The sequence below is a fragment of the Mastigoproctus giganteus genome, chromosome 11, assembly GCF_048544385.1.
Source record: "Mastigoproctus giganteus isolate SK-2022 chromosome 11, ASM4854438v1, whole genome shotgun sequence".
Lineage (NCBI taxonomy): Eukaryota > Metazoa > Arthropoda > Arachnida > Uropygi > Thelyphonidae > Mastigoproctus > Mastigoproctus giganteus.
Genome location: NC_143585.1, coordinates 92,817,996 through 92,841,935, shown reverse-complemented (window position 1 = coordinate 92,841,935; position 23,940 = coordinate 92,817,996). Strand labels below are relative to the sequence as shown.

Here is a 23,940-nt window from a genome sequence, read left to right as displayed (position 1 = left end):
CGTATTGTTCCTCTCACTGAGACTACCCACGTGATGGGGCATAAATTTAAGTTAAAGAAGAATGGTTGCAGTATAGATGTGCAGAAGTTTACTTTCAGCCAATGGGTAGTTGATTGTAGGAACAGGCCTCCACCAGTTGTTGTGGAAGTGGATGGTTTGAATAAATTTAAGGAAGAATTAGACAAATTCTTAGATAGTATTGCTGGGTGAAGTGTATAGTTTTTTTTTTTTTTTTTTTTTTTGCTAATGCCATCTAATCTTGTTTCTTACATCATTTTCTACTACAATCATGCAGTACTTTCTGTAGCATTTACTTGTGTTTTACCATCACCATTGATATGAGTAATTCTTATTATATTCAAAATTTTGTATTTACTGATCATTATTGTAAGTTCATAACTGAGTTGTTACTTATTGCAACACCAGGGTACCTACCTACCCACCTATGGTGGATTGGTACCCAGGTGTTGCAATAAGTGACAACCCAGTTATGAAGTATAACTTCACAATATGAGAGATGCGCATGCCATGTGGTATACAACAATATAGACAAACAATTTGGAAGGGCTAGGGTTTCCCACCCACTGATGAGAGGCCAAACAGCCTTAAAACGGCCGTCTGGGTGGTGGTGGTGGTATCCACTCAGAATAAGCAACAGCAGCCTTCTCCACTGGTGAAACGTTGCTTATTCGAGGTAGTGCAATATCAGGCAACCCGTTGTGAAGGTATTCACAATATAAGGTATAAAAAAAGATGCCGTTTCCACCATTTCGGTTATTCACTTATGTGTAACAATGATGCTATTGCACTAACCATTACTTCAAATGAATTCCCCGTAGGTTGAGGCCATAGCCCTTCTAAATTTTCACTCTTATTGAACTTTAATCCTCTGTGTTTGTGTAGTATTTTCTCTGCTCTTGTTCATGTTGTTCTATGGCCATAAGGGACACACTCAGTGGTGTGCTGGAGCTTGCTTGCATGAGCCGATTGTTAAATTGTCAAGAATTTTGTGAACTGGTTGTTAAACTGACAATGGCTATAAACTGTAGAGTTGCACCGACTTCAGTCCACAATTGCTAGTAGCGTTTGGGCGATAATCTTGTATATGGTGACACGGAAAATCCAGCTGGGGCACGCTTATTTCGGCATCCTTTGTGCTTCATTTCCCTATGCAGCAGCCTATGTAGGGATTATCTCTGCTAGCCATTTTACAGGAATATTATTTCCAACAAACATCCTAGGCCACTTCTTCTTAAGGTAGTGACATTTCCATGCTCGACGTCTCTCAAAGATTTTGCATTTCTAGATTTGTCGTGATATTGTCACATATCAGATTTAATGATGATAAATTTATTGAGAAAAGAATTAGCAGACTGGGTTGCAACTCCATTTGACAAATCATGGTTGAATAGTAACCATAGATTGGCTATAGATACAAGAGCTCAGTAAAAGTCACCGAAAACGTTTTGTGAGAATCAATTGGCTATGTGGAAATTTTAATAAAAAAATTAATATTTTATTATTGTTTGAAATATTTGTATTCAGAATTGTTGTAAATCAGTGAAACTTACAATAAATATATATACACATATATTCTTGGTCTTTTTTTTTTTTTTTAATAGCAAGCTGGTTAAAAATTTATCAGCACACCACTGGACACACTCCTCCATGAAGTGTGTTAAAGGCAATCAAAAACAACCACACACACATATCTTAAGAGTGCTAATTTCGTGGTAATGTCAAGCCCCATATGTTACTTATGACTAGGGCTTGATAAACCCCTGTACTGGTCACCATGGTGACTAGTATTTTATGGGTAGGTCTAGCAGCTGTGAGTTGGAACTGCCAGTTCTTACAAAGATTGGTGACGAAGATAGTATGATGGACTATAGTATGGATACTGAACTATCAACGGCATTATTTTATGGAACAAATCTTATTGGTTGAAGGAATGCAATAATGAATAATAGTTGAATCAGTCATATCCAGCATTTGTTAGGACCGTGCAAAAATTACTTACCTGGAGCACATATTGTAATTAGTTTCTTATTCAACATCAGTAATCAAATTTCATTCTCTTCAAATTTTATTATCAGGATAAAAATAAATTAATATTCAAAGTGGTTCATTCATGAACACATACTGTTTATCTCATGGGGCTTGGTTTACATGTACAATTGTTGCAAATTGGGTATTTGTAATTCAGGGAGGGAGGAACTTGGCAATTTAATGATCTTAATGATCTTGTGCTTTTTTAGTTTGTTTTGCTTCAGTATGCTAGTAATAGACAATGTATCATTTATAATCAATTTAACATATAAATAAAAGGTTAGTCATGTAAATAAATATATGAGCTTTTTTTGCAGAGTTAATTATAAACATCCATCAAGTATCATAGTATGAGGTTGATTTCAGCTACCCTAGGAAATTGACATCATACACAGCAAGCAGGGTAAAAAGTGTTTTCACTTTGACTCAAGCTTACTGTGTAATGGCAGTTCCAGAGCAGTTCTGCTGCTCCTCCCTCCTCCCGGTGACTAGCTGTTTGCAGCAGCAACTAAATCTTAAATTTTTTTAAGTTAATGTTAATCTGTTAATGATATCTGAGGCTCAGTAGATTTGGATGGGAAATATTGGAACTTCCACAGTGTGGTCTAGATCTATCATCTTGTAACTTCTAAGTGTGTGGAGAACTTAAATAAAAGCTGAAAGCCATATGTTTTAACTTGGATTATAGAAATAATGTTGAAGTCATCAAATTTTATCTACAGACACAACATTAACAGGTTATTAATACATTGCAATAAAAGAATTAATGCCTTTGGAATGTATTTTTAAATAAATACCTTGGTTTCCTTTTGTATATCATGGAACACTTTTATTTGACTTTCCTTTCTAATTATTGTTATGAAAGATCAAGAAAAAAATTCTTTCTTTCTTTACAGCCTATTAATATGTCCACAGCAGTAAGTGACAGCCATTTATCTAGTGAAGATACAATATCTCAGGTAAGCTCTTTTGTAGCTGGAATATCTGTTTCTTTATGTGGTAACCTAATGTAGCTTAAGGATGGTAAGAAAGTTTTCTGTTTGAAGTGGATATATAAAGCTGATTTTATTTTTCAATGATACTTGCATAATCTTAGGTATTTCTTGAGCTGCATGGTGTGTTGGTAAACTGCATTATTTGAAGATTATGTACATATTTCAAATTCAGAAATAAACATACTTTATACCAAAGTAGCTTTGAGTGCTTTATCTTCAAATAATGCAGTTTACCAACACATCATGCAGCTCAAGAAATACCTAAGATTATGCACGTATCATTGAAAAATAAAATCAGCTTTACATATCCACTTCAAACAGAAATATATAAAGTAAGCTCTTTTGTAGCTGGAATATCTGTTTCTTTATATGGTAACCTAATGTAGCTTAAGGATGGTAAGAAAGTTTTCTGTTTGAAGTGGATATATAAAGCTGATTTTATTTTTCAATGATACTTGCATAATCTTAGGTATTTCTTGAGCTGCATGGTGTGTTGGTAAACTGCATTATTTGAAGATTATGTACATATTTCAAATTCAGAAATAAACATACTTTATACCAAAGTAGCTTTGAGTGCTTTATTATCTTCAAATAATGCAGTTTACCAACACATCATGCAGCTCAAGAAATACCTAAGATTATGCACGTATCATTGAAAAATAAAATCAGCTTTACATATCCACTTCAAACAGAAATATATAAAGTAAGCTCTTTTGTAGCTGGAATATCTGTTTCTTTATATGGTAACCTAATGTAGCTTAAAGATGGTAAGAAAGTTTTCTGTTTGAAGTGGATATATAAAGCTGATTTTATTTTTCAATGATACTTGCATAATCTTAGGTATTTCTTGAGCTGCATGGTGTGTTGGTAAACTGCATTATTTGAAGATTATGTACATATTTCAAATTCAGAAATAAACATACTTTATACCAAAGTAGCTTTGAGTGCTTTATTGTCTTCAAATAATGCAGTTTACCAACACATCATGCAGCTCAAGAAATACCTAAGATTATGCACGTATCATTGAAAAATAAAATCAGCTTTACATATCCACTTCAAACAGAAATATATAAAGTAAGCTCTTTTGTAGCTGGAATATCTGTTTCTTTATATGATAACCTAATGTAGCTTAAGGATGGTAAGAAAGTTTTCTGTTTGAAGTGGATATATAAAGCTGATTTTATTTTTCAATGATACGTGCAGAATCTTAGGTATTTCTTGAACTGCATGGTGTATTGGTAAACTGCATTATTTGAAGATAATAAAGCACTCAAAGCTACTTTGGTATAAAATATGTTTATTTCTGAATTTGAAATATGTACATAATGGAGTCAAACATTTTACAGTATTTCCTTACCACTTCTTCAATGACAGCTGTCCTTGCAATATCACCATCACAAAAGGTCACTTTGGTCACAAGTGGTCATTTTAGTTCAACAAGTGCTTGTGACTGAAGTGACCTTTTGTGATGGTGATATTGCACAGACAGCTGTCACTGAAGAAGTGGTAAGAAAATACTGTAAAACATTTGACTCCATTATGTACATATTTCCTTCAGATATGTGCATAAAATATATTCGCCGACCGGGCTAGCCGGGTGGGTAAAGTGCTTGCCTGGCAACCCAAAGGTCACGGGTTTGAATCCCGCCTCGGGCTTGGATCAAAGTACGGCAGAAACCTTGGGAGGTGCATTATGGCCACAGAAGCCGATGCGCCAACAACTACAAAAAAAAAAAAAAAAAACCATTCAAAAGTAAAAATGTAGGATCATCTTCACACAAAAATTTCTTTATACCTGATATATTAAATTAATGCAATATCTATTTTTTTCTGTCACAGGTCATTGAAGCAAAAAATAATTCATGAGTTGTTGACTGCTTATTGATTGCCCATCATGTGACACATTGTTATTAATCATTGGTATAAATAGTTCAGATATACTGTGTGTTTTGAATATCCTGGTGAACCACAGCGTTGACCTTATCAAGTAGTACAGGATACTTGTATTCAGAACCTGTTAGTTTTGAGTATCATTTTGAGCCATAGAGTTGACCTATCAGGATACTTGTATTCGGAAGCACACTCACAGAGGAGATGGTAAAAGAGTTTAAACAGTTGACCCTGTATACCCAAATTACTACTGAAGAGATTGTTCATAAAATACACTTCTGGTTGTATATTATTATCTCTTGCCTGATTACATTGTGTACAAAAAAGACTGACCTCTTTTACAACCTCTTTAAGGCCTCTCCTTAAAGCAGATGAGTTGTTGTCAGAAAACCTTGCATGCTGCCAACTGAAGCTGGGTTCAAAATGGAATGTTCATCGAGATAATAAAACAGAAGGCATTTAATATATATACTGAACTGTAATGGTGTCCCACTGTGGGTGCTTACCTGAAAGGACTAAATGTCTTTTAGGGATCTGTTAGGTAAAAGTATCTATTTATTTCTAAATGTCTTAATAACTTTTGTCATCTAGCAGCAACACATCACGTTACTGATAAGATGATTGTTGTTCTCCATTCCTGAAATGAAACTATCATATTAGTAGAGTTAGTAATCTTTGAAGGAAAACAGTTACAAAAGGCAACAAGTTCTGTGTAATAACTGCACTCTTGAATCCTAATTTAAGATAAGTATTTCTAATTGACAGATTCTTAACTGTTCTAGTGACCACATGGGTTCCAACAGACATAGATCTGAAATACTTGGTTTTAAAGGAACAACATGTTTCAAAATCTGAATAAGACATTTCTAATGATGAAATTCAGAGACAGAGGCAATTTCATTTTTAGAAAAGAGTTCATTTAATTAAGTTCAGTATAATAATTTTACCATTTACATATCTGATCAGGTACTTACCAAATAACAGCCTCAGCATATAAACACAGAATTATAAACCATATTGTTAAACTGCTAACTAAAAGGTGGCTACTGAGATTAAAACTAGTAACCATGTTAAATTCTCAGACAATTTATAACCATTTTAGATATATTTTAGAGATTTAGATTCCCAGTATATTTTATCATTAAGTAAACAGTCTGTAATCTTTAGTTATGGTGATGGAGGAATATCCTTTACTTTAAAATTCTTTACTTCTGTTTTGTTTAAATTAGTTCCAGATAATGGCCACTTTCAGACAGTTTTTTTTTCCCTTTAATGTGCCAACTTTGCTCCAATCTGTATTTCAAGATTACTCTAACTATTAGGAAATCTCTTACTTGTTTATCTTCTTACAAATGGCAACATTATTTAATGTTCCATACTTATTTATTAATCCTTTTTCTGCACTGGAAAATTAAACTTTATTTTATGAAAATCAGCTGGCAATAGAATGTTCAAATGCCATAGTTTCAAAGAACTTTTAAATTAAATACTGCTCTTGCTCTTGCCTCCTTGTTTATCAACAAATAACAAGAAATAGCCCAGCCTTATGAATGAAAACTAATTAATTAAATTCTTTTTACTTTCAGGCTTTTAACTTTCGTTCTTTTAACTAGAATAGTTTTCAGGCTCCATATAAATTCTCGAAACTTTCTTGTATAGCTGCACTAAACATGCATAACCTGAACAGATTAAAAAAACTTAACAAAGATACTCTTTCTTAATACAGTGCACATCAGTCATTGTGTTTGCAGATAGTTTTTATTTGTGTAATGTGATCACTTTTATGAAATACCAGCCAGATGTATACTGAATACATAGTAAAAACTCCATTTATAGTAACAGTAGTTTGGTTTATGTTATCGCATTTTTGCCTTATGTTTTAATACATATGCAGTCCTGATTTGTTCTAGAACCCTGATGTATTGTGTGGCGAGTTACTGATTTTGCTTTCATAAGTTTGTATAGTTGTCAGTGTCATTACTCTGTGAAAGAAAGTACTGTATTTGTACTCCTGCCAGTTTGACTGTTTTATGCTAGAGCATTAACCCTTTTCTAATCTTGATTTTAATATCTTCATTTATTTTTAATGTATTTCCAGAAACACAGACAGTTTCATTTTTATGGGTGACCTTTTCAAAGAAATAGTGTATAATCAGATTAAAGTATTTTATATTGCTTGATTTTAATGTTGTCTTTTGATATTTTCCTGTACTCATACACCTTTTTATGTTCATATTTGCATTCCACATAAATAAACAATGTTGAATAGCTGCATTTTTATTTCTTCAGTTATTGCTTTAGTTAAGTCCTGAAGTGATCACCATAAGCAGCATCTACTGGTATCACCAACCTTTTTTTTTTTTTTTTTTTTTTTTTTTAAAGGACAGTCACTTCTGGGCTCTATCATTTATATTGTCAAGCACATCACATTATGAAAAAAATACTAAGAATAACACTCTGACAAAAACTGTAAACTTAATCATTGGTTACAGAGTATTCAAACGGAACAATGTATTAAGCTTTCAGTATGATAACAGAAAACATTTGTGACTGAATTGAAGTGTAATGAATATTTGGAAACAAAGATGAAGTGTAATAATGGTTGTATTCATCAATACTTCTAATTAATTAGGATTATTTTGGTTTATACAATAGCATATGGATAAAGGAATACATAAATTATCCATAATAATAGCAGACAGAAAAATAAATTTTTTTGATTCTTCAAGGTTACAAATGCTAATCAGTTTGTAAAGTTCACTTTTGTTAGACTTATCGTTCAGTTTGTTTCTATAAAATAATATTACCATTAAGTTGAATTAGAGATGAAGGTGCTATTGATTGCACCAGCATTATCCCAAGCCTTGCAGGTTAGGGTAAAATTTCTGAATTGCATATGTATTGCATTAAAAGAATACTAAACTTTTTTAACCATAATACCTACTCGTAAACTTACCAACACATTTTAAAATATCTTTAAATATAGTATTTTCAGAAATATTTTATTATCAAATTAAAGGTATGAGGAATTATGCATATTTGTAATTGTTTTGTTTTCTTAATTTTACCTGTTGTACAACAAATTGTACGTGCCAATTCCAAAAATGGTATCCAGTTTTTCACAAAACAGTGTTTACTTTTACATAAGTTGCTGAAATTGGATCACATTTCATTTTGCTCTAAATGTTGAAAACTAATGGTTATAGATTTCTCTAAAACAATTACAATGAAAGAATATTCTTGATTATTCCTAGCTTGCTCACTGTCAACCTGAAGTGATAATGAAGGCAGAAGAGGTGCCACATGAATTCAGGAATGGCATTGGATGAGAAGCTCTCATTCAGCAGTAATACATGCTGTGGGTCATTTTAGAACTTATGAGAAACACAGTGCTGTGTATATAACTGACTTAGAGGTTGTGATTTCTGTATAGTACTTGATTTTGCCTACACATTGACTTTTTTTTTTTTTTTAATTTTCTTTATTTATGAGAATGGCAGGAAGAGTTTCAGTCAACAGTCCAGATCATTTTCCACTTCTAATACTAATGAAAACTGCTGAAAGAGAAGCATGGATTGCTTCTTGCTTGGACATAAAAATAGCAAGAAGCTAAATTACCGATATATTGTTAACAGTATGATTATTAAATTTAAAGAGTTCAGTTGTGTTGAAAACCTTGCCTTTAAGATTAAAAACCTTCACTTTAAGAGAAAGTACTAGAAGCAAGAAACATTAAGTAAAAATTTTTATTATTTAATGTACAATGGGTTCGTCACAATACATTGTTTTTGAAAGAACAAACTCTGTTTCTACTAACCATGATGACAGACCTGGAACAATTCAATAATAAGAAAGAAATTATTGGAAATAAGCTCTGGAGATGGTTCAAAGAAGAGCAGCCAGATTAGTGATGAGTGCAAATTGATGCACCTATGAAGGATAGTTTAAAATATGTGGACTACAAACTTTGATGACTAGAGATCTAAGGTGAAATCTGATTGAAGTATATAAGACTCTGAAAGAGTTGAATAAATTTACTGAGAAAGGTATGTTCTCTTTCATAGGCAAGACACGAACCATGGGGCACAAATAGAAAATTTCATAGACTAACAGAAAACTTGTTCTCATGAAATTCACCTATCTGCAGTGTGTTGTCAAACACTGGCAATAAGTTGCCTAAATATGGTAGAGGCAGCAAGTCTCACTGAGTTCAAGGCAGAATTGGGGGTTATCTTTGTGTAAGTGGAAATAGTATCAATCTATAGAATTTATTTTACTTTTATTTTTTGTTAGATAGAGAAAAGGTCCCATTAGCATTAGTAGAGGCACATGATGTAAGAAAGGAAGCTTATACAGCATTAGCCAAAAAAAAAAACCCCTTCTCATTTCACCCATTCATTCCCTCCAAAAGTTTATCTAGTTTTTGCTCTCAGTTATTACAAACTCATTTCGCTCCCTGTTAGAGTTTGATGAGCTTCTGGCTTTCACTTCCCTTGAATTTATTTAAGCTGTCAAATTTCACAATTACAAATGGAAGTTTGTTCCCATAATCAACCACCTGCTAGCTAAATGCAAATTTCTGCACATCTATTCTACAGCTGTCCTTCCTCAGTTTGAATTTATGCCCCTTCAGGTGTGTAATCTGAGCAAGAGGAAGAATCCCATCAGTATTGAGCTTGCTCAAACCATTCCAGGCCTTATGCACCTCAGTCATATCACCTCGCAGGTGCCTAGTCTCCAGACTCCGCAATTTACAGAGCTACTCTTGCAGCCTGTCTGCACTGCCAAAAAACTTCATATCTGACTGCACAATTACCCCCAAGTATTTTTCATTCTCCACTACCCGGAGTGTAGTAACGCACTAGTAACACGTGGTTACTGCTACTCATATGCAGTACTTTGCATTTATCGAGGTTAAACTTCAGTTGACACCTGTTGCAGTAGCATACTGTCCTTAACAACCCTACCAACCTTCGTATCGCCTGCAAACTTCGATATTAAGCCTGATATACCTTCATCAATATCATTGATTAAAACAGAAAACAAAAATGGGCCAAACACCAAACCCTGGGGGACTCCACCAATAACATTAGTCCACGAAGGGCAGTGTCCATTGATTGTTATGCTGTCTTCTCCCACTCAACCATCCCTTTACCCATAGTAGCAACTTGCCCTTTTTGCCATACTGCTCCAATTTGTACAGTAATCTCCCATGTGCAACAGTATCAAAAGCTTTCCTAAAATTCAAGTACAGTAAACCCCCGCGAATAGCTGGGGTTACGTTCCTGAGAAATGCCGCGAATACCGAAAATGCGAATACTGAGTTATGGCTCCCATAGTAATAAAGGGGTTCCGTTCCAAAGTATGAAATATATAAGAAAAACTAGTCTAAAATTTTGTCTATGTATGTATTGTATGTACCTTCATAATATGACCATTAGAAATGCAAGCATATGGCATCGAAATGAAAATAAGAAACAATTTAATATTAAATGTAATATTTATTAGAAATTTCAAACAAATCTTTCAAACCAGCACCTTTGCTGACTAAAAATCTTATCCCGCCAGTGCTATCACCTGTTTTGCTAAAGTGTTGATAAAGGAGTTTTGCCTTTTTACAAATGATGAGTGAACTTAAGGGAATTTTATTTTCAGTTCGGTCTTCTATCCACAGATTTAAAGCCTTTTCCATTTTTTCTAAATTAACATCACGAGTTACAGATCAAATTTTTGAAGCAATTAGCGCATTTTCACGGACACTACGGCGGATTTTTTCTTCCGATTTCTTGATTGATCGTACTGTTGACTCATTGATTTTATAATGTTTTGCCACTGAGGAGACACTTTCACCATTAGAAATTTTGTCTAATAACTCAATTTTATTCGCTAATGTCATCACCTTCTTTGATCTTTTCACATTTCCCTTGTTATTCGTAACCATATTTTTGTACGGGTTAGAAAGAACTTGTCCACGTGTGTTAACGGAAGAAAGTCACTTTCTTCCGTTAACACACTCGAAAAAGTCTGTTTTACACTGCAAAATGATAGATTTATCACTTTTGTAAGCATATCAATTTATAAATTGATAAATTTATTCAATTTATAAGCATATAAATTAAAAGCAAACGACGAAACCTTCTATGACAAGCGCATAACACATACTGAACAAGGATTAGCGAGAAACATCCACGCTCGCGATTTTGTCACCCCCACCCCCACCCACTGAGTGCTGTTTTGACCGGAAAAGTTAATTTTAGCCACACCCATGTTTTTTTATGGCCGAAAATGCTCACAGCGTTTTAAAATTCACATTTTTTTGGTTTCATTTTATATTAAATCAGCAACCACGAATACGTGAAACTGCGAATACAGATACTGCGAACAGCGGGGGTTTACTGCATATAATATCAAAATTATTTTTTGCATTCAGTTCCTTTGTGACCACTCAAATTGGTCAGACAAGACTTTCTCTTAACAAACCCATGCTGTGTCTGACCCATAACTGCAGTCTTGAGTAGATGATCTGCAGCGCTTCTTTAACAAGTGACTCCATTTGTTTTCCTGGAACAGAAGTTAAACTAACAGGTCTGTAATTACTCATGTCACCCTTCTATCCCCCTTTGTGAATTGGGGATACATTTGTACTTCCAGTCTTTGGGGCAATTTTCCTAAGTCCAAGGATGCTCTCATAATAATGGTTAAGGGTTTGCTTACTCCCTTGCTGCCTCCTTTAATATAACTGGATAGAATTCATCCATCCCCGGTGCATTTCTTATGTTTAACTTGAACAATTTCTCCTCCATTTTGCTCTCAGTTATTACAAACTCAATTAGCTCCCTGTTAGAGTTTGATGAGCTTCTGGCTTCCACTTCCCAGCATCGTTTGGATTTATACTTCATATCAATTGGCAAAACCAAATAAATTGCAACAGAATTTAATTATTAAACCTATTAAACATGATTTATTTAAGAAGACTGAGGCTTTTTTTTTGTATGTGCATGTAATATGAAAATACAGTAAACCCCCGCTATTCGCGGTATCTGTATTCACAGTTTCGCGTATTCGCGGTCGCTGATTTAATATAAAATGAAACCTAAAAAAATGTGAATTTTAAAGCGCCGTGAACATTTTCCGCCATAAAAAAAGCATGGGCGTGGCTAAAATTATTTTCCTGGTCAAAACAGCGCTCAGTGGGCTGGGGGAGAGGGGTGACAAAATCGCGAGCGTGGATGTTTCTCGCTAATCCTTGTTCAGAATATGTTATGCGCTTGTCGTGGAAGGTTTCGTCGTTTCTTTTAATTTATATGCTAATAAATTGAATAAATTTATCAATTTATAAATTGATAAATTTATTCAATTTATTAGCATATAAACACTGCAAAAGCAGTGTAAAACAGACTTTTTCAAGTGCGTTAACAGAAGAAAGTGACTTTATTGTGGATAAATTCTTTCTAACGCGTACAAAAATATGGCTACGAATAACAAGGGAAATGTGAAAAGATCAAAGAAGGTGATGACATTAGCGAATAAAATTGAGTTATTAGACAAAATTTCTAATGGTGAAAGTGTCTCCTCAGTGGCAAAACATTATAAAATCAATGAGTCAACGGTACAATCAATCAAGAAATTGGAAGAAAAAATCCGCCATAGTGTCCGTGAAAACGCACTAATTGCTTCAAAAATTTGTTCTGTAACTCGTGAAGTTAAATTAGAAAAAATGGAAAAAGCTTTAAATCTGTGGATAGAAGACCGAACTCAAAATAAAATTCCCTTAAGTTCACTCATCATTTGTAAAAAGGCAAAACTCCTTTATCAACTTTAGCGAACTTTAGCGAAACTGGTGATAGCACTGGTGGGATAAGTGTTTTAGCTAGCAAAGGCGCTGGTTTGAAAGATTTGTTTGAAATTTCTAATAAATATTACATTTAATATTAAATTATTTCTTATTTTCATTTCAATGCCATATGCTTGCATTTCTAATGGTCATATTATGAAGGTACATATAATACATACATAGACAAAATTTTAGACTAGTTTTTCTTATATATTTCATACTTTGGACCGGAACCTTTATTACTATGGGAGCCATAACTCAGTATTCGCGACATTTCTTAGGAACGTAACCCCCGCAAATAGCGGGGGTTTACTGTAGTGTTCATTTGATGCATTTGACATAATTTTTTTAAAAAATTCATGAAGTTTACTTCATGAATTTTGAATTGTCAAAATGGGTCACATTCTCAAAAAAGATTGAGAACACAGCATAAGGAATAATTATTTCTTATATGTATGCTGCTGAATTCCTTTTAGCATACTAACAAGCGGTTTTATTCCTGTACATTTTGTTTATATTAAAACAGATTTCCATGATTTTTACACTTTAATAACACTGGTATACAGTTTTTTTTTTTTTTTTTTTTTAATTCTGCCTTTTTAATGCAAATAGACAAATTTTTGCGATTTGTTCTAACTCTGTAATCAATCCTGTAGTAATACAGGCAATATAAAAAAAATTATTGCCTGTAGCAATACATGTCTGTGCTTGTATTTTGATCAATCAAGACAATTTTCATCACAGCGTATTAAGAGCAAATGGTATTATACATAGATAGTGAGTCATCTGTTATCTTTCTAAATTAGTATTTTATTAAGTGGTTTAGTACATTTTTTTTTTTGCACACATTCATTACACCTCATCACATGACTCCCATTTCAAACATCAACAGTAGTCTGCCATCATTGCCTAATTCCATTTATCTTAGTATCTTTTTCTTCCAGGCTTTTGATATCTTGGTGATAACTTCCATTCTGCTCCACTCATTGCATCAAGATTCTGTGGAAAGTATTCAAGGTGGCATATGCAGAAGTTAAACCTTCAGATGCCTGTTTTAACCTAATTGTTTGAAAAACCAGCAAATGTATGAATATATATTATATAAAAATGAGCATGAGAAGACTGTCAGCAATATATAAGCATATTGCTGACAGTCTTCTCATAGTCCTTTGATTTATAAATACCTAAAAGGTTTGTCACAACATTCTCAAATGCTAACCAAGCCTCTAATTCAGTGCTTCTCAAACCTTTTTGGATCACCACCCCACCTAAAAAAAAAAAAAAAAAAAAAAAAAAAAGCCCTCACCAGGGCTTTTTTTAGCCCACTAATATAAAGTGAAGCTAAATAACTGAAATGAATATTTGTCTGTTTGCCTCCAAAAACATAAATGCAGCCCTGCATGTATGTGTGTGAATTATGAAGAAAACTATTTACTGCACTTTATTCCTTCTTCATAAAAAATTCCAACTACATAAATAAAGTCAGTTATAGTTACATAAATAAGTCATGATATTAATGGAAATAGTTAAGTTAATTATATTTTAATATTTAATGCGATGGATGAGCTTGGTGGAGATTTATTAGCTTATCAATATTAGGTTTAATATCTGTAAGTAGAAGTCGTAAATTGCCACGTTTAACAACATCCAGACAATTTCTTTGTTTTGTCAGTAATTGAGATACAGCACTGAAACCGGTTTTGACTAGCTATGATGTTGGAAAAGAAATAAGTAATTTTTTTACAATTCCCCACAATGCAGGATAATGGTCAGGGACTTTCTTTTGTAACCAAAATTCCTGATATGAATTTTGAAATTTTGGCTTCAGTTCAACTTCAGTTTGTAACTCAATCAATTCTTCTTCTACAAAACGTTCACCATCGTCATTATTTAAAAAAGGATTTATAACCCAATCTGGAATTTTCAAATTAAGGAGATCTTCGAACCTTTCCTGCTTATCTCTGTGCAACATTCCTAGATGATTACAAAAAGTTAGTAGAGTTTCATCAGCTATTTTTTCTTTTTTCTCTATTTCCAACAGATTTGGAAATTGATATAATTCACGTTGTCCTATATTGTGCATAAAAAGCTTTAATTTTGAAATAAATGCTGAAATTTGAGTTTTTGCCTTAATAAGAGTTACATCTTGTCCTTGTAAATGTAAGTTCATTGAGTTGAATCTAGTAAATAAATCTGCAAGATAAGCAATATCAGTTTTCATTTTCTTGAGGTCATTACTAAGGTCGTTGTTCCTATCTTCAAAAAACTCGACAACAGTATCAAAGAGTTCATAAAATCTGTTGAGACAGTTGCCTTTTGACAGCCACCGAACCTCGGAGTGAAGTAGCAATCGTTCAAAATCTTCACTGTTTTGATCACAAAGCTTTCGAAATATATGATCATTCAAAGAATGTGCTTTAATTTTATTTATAGCAGTAATAACAGTTTGTAGAGAATTGTGCAGTTGATCACCAAGTTTTTTTGCAACTAAATGCTGATGGTGAATGACACAATGAACAGTAATAATATTTGGCACAGCATTTTTTAAATAAGCCATAAAACCCTTGTAACGGCCAATCATTGATGGTGCTCCATCCGTTGCACAAGCAAGTACATTTGTAAGTGGAATTTCCCTGTCTTTAAAAAACTTTTCAGTAACCTGAAATATAGACTCTCCTTTGGTATACGTATCTAGATATCTTGCAAATAATAATTCTTCGCTCAACTTTTCATCTTTTATAAAACATACGTATGCTAGTAGTAAAGATTCGTTACCTGGCAGAGTTGATTCATGCAGTTGTAAGGCAAATTCTGTTGTTCGTAAAATGTTGCATAGGGAATTTTCCGTGTCTTTGGCCATTTCGTCTATCCATCTCTGAACTGTATCATTGCTAAGTGGAATAGATTTTATTATATTGTGCGGTGATTTATGTAAAACAGTACTGATAACTTCAGAAATTGCAGGCAAAATGAATTCTTCACCAGTTGTATGAGACTTACCAGCTTTTGCGATCGACAGTGAAATATCGTATGAGGCCTGCAAGCCATCGTTGTTTTGTTGCATCGCAACAAAACAACGTTGGACTTTTCAAATTTGTCACGTTGCTTTTGAAAGTAAGACAAGTCATTATTTCCTTATCTGAATGCACCTTATTTAAGTGCTCCAGTAATCGGGAAGGCTTCATAGCCTCATTTGAATGTCTTTTCACAAATAAGGCACATTGGAAGTTGATTGTTTGCTGGTGCTGATATAAATCCATATTTTAGATATTCCGCAGAATATTGTCTACATTTCTTTTTCTTTTCTGGCTTGGCCATTTTTCTTCCTATTTAAAAAAATAAATAAATAAGAAGAAGAAGAAGAAGAAGAAGAAGAGCATATACGTAACATTAATTATTAAGAAAATTAAAAATAAGTTATAAAAATATTTGCGATAAGCTTGTTTGACATTATACTGTTTTCAACTTTTTTGTAGGGTCAGGTCTGGTCCAAGCTTGAAGCTGGAAACCACATATATAAGAACATATATGGAGCTTAGAAAAGGATGTTCAGGACTCAATTTAGAGTAGGAGGTCCGAATTGCTAGTTGTTTTTGTCTAATCGTGCCCCCTTGTATGCTATGCACAGTACCAGATCATTACTTCCGTTGTGAAATGTAAACTATACCTTACATGTCAACAAAGAATTATTTATTCAAATTTGTGTTGAGATGCTATTTCTAAGAACTCAAAGTAGTAAAAATAACTATAAATCGACTTTTATTATTTTCGTGGAATCTGCAAATAATATGTATAGGGTGGTCCAAGAAACTGTCACCTACACATCAAAATCGGCCGACTGTGGAGCAAGCAAAACGGTTGCCTGGGTATTGTACTGAATATAGGAGCGTTGTTTCCATAGAAAATGCATTCAATGTTACCTATGACAAAAACCTTATTTTTATGTTTTACACTTACCTTTATTATATATTTTATCCTAATAAGAAAAACCGTTTAGCAGACAAAAATTACAAACACACCACAGAACATTCAATGAATTGTAGAATAGTTCTAGAATCAATGTAACTAGTGAATGACCATCACCTGATCAACGCAGAAACAGTCTCGATCGGGAGAGCTCATTTTAATTTTCAAGGGATAGTTAGTCTGTAGCACGTTAACATGGGTGGCTCAGGCCATTTGTCTGTTCAGCCTAATCATATCATTTCTGTAGTCAGCATTTGGTCAAAGCAATTAAAGGCGCGAATTATTGCAAGCCGCCTGTTACACACAATCATACCTAACGCCCCCCTGTTTGTACACCGTCACGCCTATTGCCCCCTTTCATGCCTAACACCCCCACGGATAATTCAAATGCCTCTGTCGTACACCGTCATGCCTATTGCCCCCTTTCATGCCTAACACTCCCATGGATAATTCAAATACCCCCCAGGGGCGATATCGTCCACTTTGAAAAGCACTGCTCTAATTCTTTGAGTGGAGAATAGAAGCTGTAAAATTATCATCTTGCTGAAGTTCTCCAATTTATGGATCATTTAAAACACCAGTGTGTGGTTTTGCATCATTTATCTCAGGAAAGTTTAAAATGATATATTAAAACAGCCTCCCTGTTTATATGTAGTCTTAACAAACTGTTTTGATTAGTCCCAGTTTTATGTGTTTTTTTTTTTTTTTTTTTATTTCCAGCCAACACAAGCAATGATTGGATGAATGACATTATTGCATACACAACAATTTCTTGCATTCAGACGGTACTGGAATCTATATAACTTATTTTTAAGTTCAGGTTGTGTCATATTTAGGTTGAAAATTTTGAATTTGATTAAAATTGGACTAAGGAATACCATTTAGATTTTATGATTTCTAAATTTAAATTTAGAAATTTTGTCTAATTAATTGCTTTTTTGTAAGTGGACAAATTGTTTAGTCCTTTCCCATCCTAATCTAGAAATATTATCAGTGTACTACTGAAAGGAACCAATTTTGTTTTTGTGTGTGTGTGTGTGCGCGTTATAAATTTTGATATACAGTAGACTCTCGATTTTCTAGGATAGATGGTAAAAAACAAATCCCGGATAATCGATTTCCCGGTTAATCCAAAAATATCGAAAAATGTTCAGGAATGTACCTAAAAAATACGCTGATGGATAAAAAGCAAAAAAAAATTACCTTGCATTACTCGGATGCTAAAGTCTGCTAATGGTGGTGCACAATAATTTTCACAATAATTTTTACAAGTTTTGTTTTAACTTAAAAAGGCTATTGATATCTTAAAAACATGTTTTGTTTTAAAATTATAATTGAATTTTACAAAAAATAGAAAGAGATCAGCGAAAATCAGTTCACTTAAAGAAATAAAGTATTGAAGATTGTTTTTTTCCTTTTGCAACTTTTTGACGAATGGCGCTTCGAATATTTCTTAAAACCAGTTTTTCCGATAGAAAACTATCATCTTACTGCTCCAGGTAGTCAGGAAGTGCTTCTGCTTGGCGTAAAGCAACAATGGCTAATTTTTTGTGACAATATCAACTCTTCTTTCTCTTCTTCAGGTTCACCATCATTATTTGTGGTTGATGTAGTAGCCGTTACTTTGTATAAAATTTCTTCATCATTTAGTACTTCGTGGCCAGCTAAATCTTTGTCAGAATTAAACCAATCATGAATTGATTGCTCATTGATATCCCCACACCCCTCAATTTGTTTCAATTTTCGTAACATTTCTGGTAGATCTTTTTTGACAAAAACTGCAAATTTTTGCAGATTTTTGACAAAAACTGCAAAGATCTGGTAGATCCAGATCTTTGCAGTTTTTGTCAAATCCCAAGAATTCTTCATTGTTTCCCGGTAAAATTTTACGCCAAGACCTCTTTAAGGTTATGCTTTTTATTGAATTCCATGTTGCTGAAACTTCGTAAATCGCATCCAATACAGTCAGGTTTTTCCAAAATGTCAATAATTCAGGTTTTTCCAAAATGTCATTTTCTTCCACTAACTTGAGAGATAAATTTCTGCGATAAACTGCTTTCATTTGTTGGATAACATCTTGATCCATAGCATTAGCATTAGTATTAGCATTAGTAGAGGCATACGATGCAAGAAAGCAAGCTTATTCAGCATCAGCCCAAAAAAAAAAAAAAAAACCCTCTCCCATTTCACCCCTCCGTTCGTTCGAAATACCTGTCCAGTTGAGCTTTAAATTTGTTTAGGCTATCAACTTCAACAACAAGTGATGGAAGTCGGTTCCACCAACCAACCACCCGCTGGCCAAAGGCAAATTTCCGCACATCTATCCGACATCCGTCCTTCCTCAATTTGAATTTATGCCCTCTGAGGTGATTATTCTGAGCAAGAGGAAGAATCCCATTGGCATTGAGCATGCTCAAACCATTCAAAGCCTTATACACCTCTATCAGATCACCTCGCCGGTGCCTAGTCTCCAGACTCTGTAATTTGCAAAACTTAAGCCTTTCTTCGTAAGAGCAACCCTTTGTTCCATTTACTAATCTTGTTGCCCTTCTCTGTACCCGTTCCAGCAGCTCTACATCCTTCTTGAAATGAGGCCTCCAGACCTGTATATAGTACTCAAGATGTGGCCTAACCATTGCCTTATACAAGGGAATAATCACCTCCTTATCCCTGCTAGAAAAATTCCTGTATATCATTGACAAGACACCATGAGCTACTCTTGCAGCTCGTCTGCACTGCTCAGAGAACTTCATATCTCCCTGCACAATTACCCCCAGGTCCTTTTCATTCTCCACCACTGTCAGTGTGGTACCGCAGAGTTGATACGTTGCTCTGGAGTTACTGTTTCCCATATGCAGTACTTTACATTTGTCAATGTTAAACTTCATTTGCCACCTCTCAGCCCATCTGTTCAACCTTTCCAGATCCTGTTGCAGCAGCATAGCGTCAGTAGTGTCCTTGACGACCCTGCCAACCTTTGTATCATCTGCAAACTTGGACATTAAACTTGATATCCCATCATCAATATCATTCATAAACACCGAAAACAACAACGGACCCAACACTGAACCTTGAGGAACTCCACTAATAACATTAGTCCACGTTGAGCAGTGTCCATTGATTACCACTCTCTGTCTTCTGCCACTCAACCATCCCCTTATCCATAGCAGCAATTTGCCTCCAATGCCACACTGCTCCAATTTGTGCAGCAGTCTTCCATGTGCAACAGTATCAAAAGCCTTTCTAAGATCCAAATATATAATATCAAAGTTATTCCCTGCATCCAGTTCTTTTGTGACTACATCATAGTATCCAATCAAATTGGTCAGGCAAGACCTGCCCTTAACAAAACCATGCTGCGTCTGAGCTATAACTGAATTCTTGTCTAGATGATCCTGCAGTGCTTCTTTAACCAGTGCCTCCATTAATTTACCTGGAACAGAAGTTAAACTAACAGGTCTATAATTACTTGTGTCAGCCTTTGATCCTCCTTTGTGAATTGGGGTTACATTTGCACATCTCCAGTCTATGGGTACCTCCCCTGAGTCCAAAGAAGCTCTCATAATTATGGCTAGGGGTTTGCATACTTCCTTTGCTGCCTCCTTTAATATAACTGGATAGATCCCATCCACCCCAGGTGCCTTTTTTATGTTTATCCTCAACAATCTCTCCTCCACTTTCCTCTCAGTTATTACAAAATCATCCAGCTCACTGCCAATGTTTACTTTACCTACATCATTCTCCTTCCTGAATAACTCCTCATGCGTGAATGTAGATGCAAAATACTCGTTTAGATTGTTAGCCACCTGAGCAGGATCCTCAACTGTTGAACCATCAATATCCAGTGGACCAATCTGATTCATCCCTTTCCTTCTCGAGTTCAAGTATGTAAAGAACTCTTTTCTGTTTTTCTTTGCATCCTTTGCCAAGGATTTTTCGTAGTCTGCCTTTGCCTGCTTAATCTCCTTTGTGACTTGGTTACAGACCAACTTATATCTATCATAGGCTTCCATGTCACCCATTAATTTATATGTATCCCATGCATTTTTCTTCTCTGCCACATGTCTCATTAGTTCATCTGACAACCATTTAGGCCTAAACCTTGAACAATATTTCTTAGTTGGTATGTAAAGCCTGGTAGCCTCCAAGATTAGTTCCTTGAATGCTTCCCATTTTGAGTTTGCTGTTGGTAACATCATCAGTTGGTCCCACTGTATAGAATTTAAATACTGTCTCAGACCATCATAGTCGCCTTTACGAAAACAAAAACCCTTCCCTTTACCTCTGATGGTAGTTACCTCCTTGAGTAAATCCCACTTCAACACACTGTGATCACTGCCACCTAGTGGTTCATTTATCTGCAGGTTCTTAATGCATGAAGAGTCACTACTGATAATCAGATCAAGAGTATTGCTCCCTCTTGTTGCCTCACGAACATGCTGGTGTAGAAAACAATCATCCAATAAATCCACACAAGCCTTGCTAGTGTGCGAGTGACCAACCACAAATTCCAGTCAATATCTGGGAAATTAAAATCCCCCATTATAAGACTCTCTGATTTACTGGCCCACTCTATTTCCCTGTACAATATCTTATTATACTCATCAGAGTCATTAGGCCTATAGCACACTCCTACTCTCAATTTTGATTTCCCTATGCTTATGTCACACCAAACTGATTTGGCACTGCCCTGTCCATCGATGTCGACTGGCTTCACTTCCTTGGACTTTATGTGTTTCTTAATTAATAGCATAACCCCTCCTCCCCTCCCCTCCTGTCCTGTCTATCCTTTCTATACACATTGTATTCCCCAAATTCCAGTTCCGCATTACTTATATCTGTGTGACACCACGTCTCTGATATCCCAACAATATCTGCCTTTGATGTTTTGAGCAATACCTCAAATTCATCAAATTTATTTACCAAACTCCTAGCATTGGTGTACACGCAGGTATACATGCACCTGTTTCTATTCTTAGCTACCCTAACACAACCCATGTGTTTACTTGTAACGCAATGACTACCAGCAGTCTCTGAAATATCCTGCATCTTGTTTTTCAGACTTCTGCTCATTTCAATAGAAGCAGTGCAAGAATCACTTCCACCTCTGCCAGTGGCTACTGTTAATCTATTAGTCTTTGTATCCCCCCCAACTAGCAGTTTTCCGACCCACCTAACACTACCTCGACAGCATCAGCAAAAATTCTTGCACCCTTTCTATTTAAGTGTATCCCATCCCTGTAGAAGCAATCTCTCCTGTTAACAAGTACAGTCCAGGCTGAAAAAAATTCTACCCCTTGAGCCTTGCACAATCCCTCCAGGGCCGAATTGATCGACAAGGCTCTCATCATATACTCCCTCCTATCGTGTCTGGGCAGAATTGCAGACACTTTCAAGTTCAACCCTAATTCACGGCTTTTTTTCAGCAGTGACCTGTACTTGCTAAGTAATTCCGCCGGTCTCCTACTCTTAATATCATTCGTGCCAACGTGTACAACTATATCACCTTTTGTGCCCTTAAAAGATGATATCCGCTCTACAATGTCATCAACCTTTGCCCCTGGCAGACATACCCTGGTCCTATTCCACCTATCCTTTTTACAAAGCATGTTCCCCGTTTCCCTGACAATAGAGTCACCAACAACTACTAGTTCCTGTGGGACCAGCGCATTCTGCCTAGGGGGCTGCTTCTGTGTTGCCTGATGACCAAGTGCAAGCTCTGGCGTTGATGTGGGCAGCTGAGAGCTTGATGGGCCCCTCAATTTATTTCCTTCGAGGGCATCCACCCTGTCCTTCAAGCTCTCATAAAGGCCCATAACAACGCTGAGTTGTCGCCTGATTTCCTTGCACTCCTTACATCGTGCACACACAAAGACATCCCCCTTGGCAGTATCATGTCCCGTACCCAACTGCTCCGCAAACATCAAGCAAACAGTGCATTTTAATAGACTGTGATTCAGAGGGCAACTGGCCCCCTCAGTTCTCCCCTGAACCACAGCACTCCCATTAGCTTGAGCCTTTTGCTTTGCTGCTCTGGTTAGAGTCATGATTCCAATGTAATTCAATAAAATTTAAAACAAAAATTAAATCCTTAAGTTATATTATATATATATATATATATATATGGATATATATATTGTTTTTTTTTTTTTTTTTTTTTTTCGGTATCTAGTGTTCCCTTTATACAACTTCCGTATCACGTGTACCACTATAGTTATGTATTAATTATTTGTTACGATTAAGTCGTTATATATATTTATAGAGTTAAAAATACAATTTAATTGACAATAAAGTTTATCAAGATTAATAGATTTACTGAATAATTGACAATATTATATTATGCACTATACTACACTAAGCTTATGCTATCGTGTAAAAATGGCGGGAATTCACGAACGAGTATCAAGTATGTATTAATTATTTGTTACGTTTGTACTCTAAGTCGTTATATATATATAGTTAAAAGAACAATTTAATTGACAATGAAGTTTAACAAGATTAATAGATCTACTGATTAATTGACAATATTATATTATGCACTATACCAGACAAAGCTAATGCTATCGAATTCCGGATATGCTGTGTCGCGTTTCAGTAACGAGTGTTATCTACGAAGTCCCTTTATATAACTTCCGTATCAAGTTATGTATTAATTATTTATTTTTACTAATTATTTATGTTCCGTAACCTATGTGGTTATATGTATAGTTAAAAGTACAATTTAATTGCCAATGAAGTTCGACAAGATTAATAGATTTACTGATTAATTTTCACGTAACTATGGCGGCTGTCTATGAACGGTAAACTCGTGTATTTGATACCCTTTCCGATACTAAGTAATACCTACAAATCTCTATCTAAGTTACTTTAACTTTAAGTACCGTAAATAGGAATATAAAGCTACTCTAGAAATAAGTTAATATGTCAATTTAAACTAATAAAGCAGAATATAAATCAGAAAAAACTTCTCTGTTCCAGTAGCGGCAGAAAGGCACGTCCGCACAGGAAACTCTCGTGCTCAAACTCCCCATAGGTTGTATTAAAGCTGTCACATTGGGAGGTAAATATTTGACAAAAAAAATTTCCATCATCTGATTTTAGAATTTCTTCATTAGGATGACTTGGTGCGTTATCTAATAGCAGGACAGCTTTCTGTGGCAAGCCCAGTGACGCCAGATATTGGTGCACTGGAGGCACAAATTTAGT

General features: G+C 34.9%; 1 protein-coding gene across 2 annotated transcripts in view; it reads left to right on the top strand.

Moving 5' to 3' along the window:
- Positions 1-23,940, top strand: part of LOC150078262 (palmitoyltransferase ZDHHC16) — a 159,282-nt gene that overhangs the window by 69,672 nt on the left and 65,670 nt on the right. For both annotated transcript variants that reach the window (XM_090384673.1, XM_090384671.1), the window contains exon 5: positions 2,946-3,008. In XM_090384673.1, the coding sequence (XP_090240799.1) occupies positions 2,946-3,008 (63 nt within the window). The remainder of the gene's footprint in view (positions 1-2,945; positions 3,009-23,940) is intronic.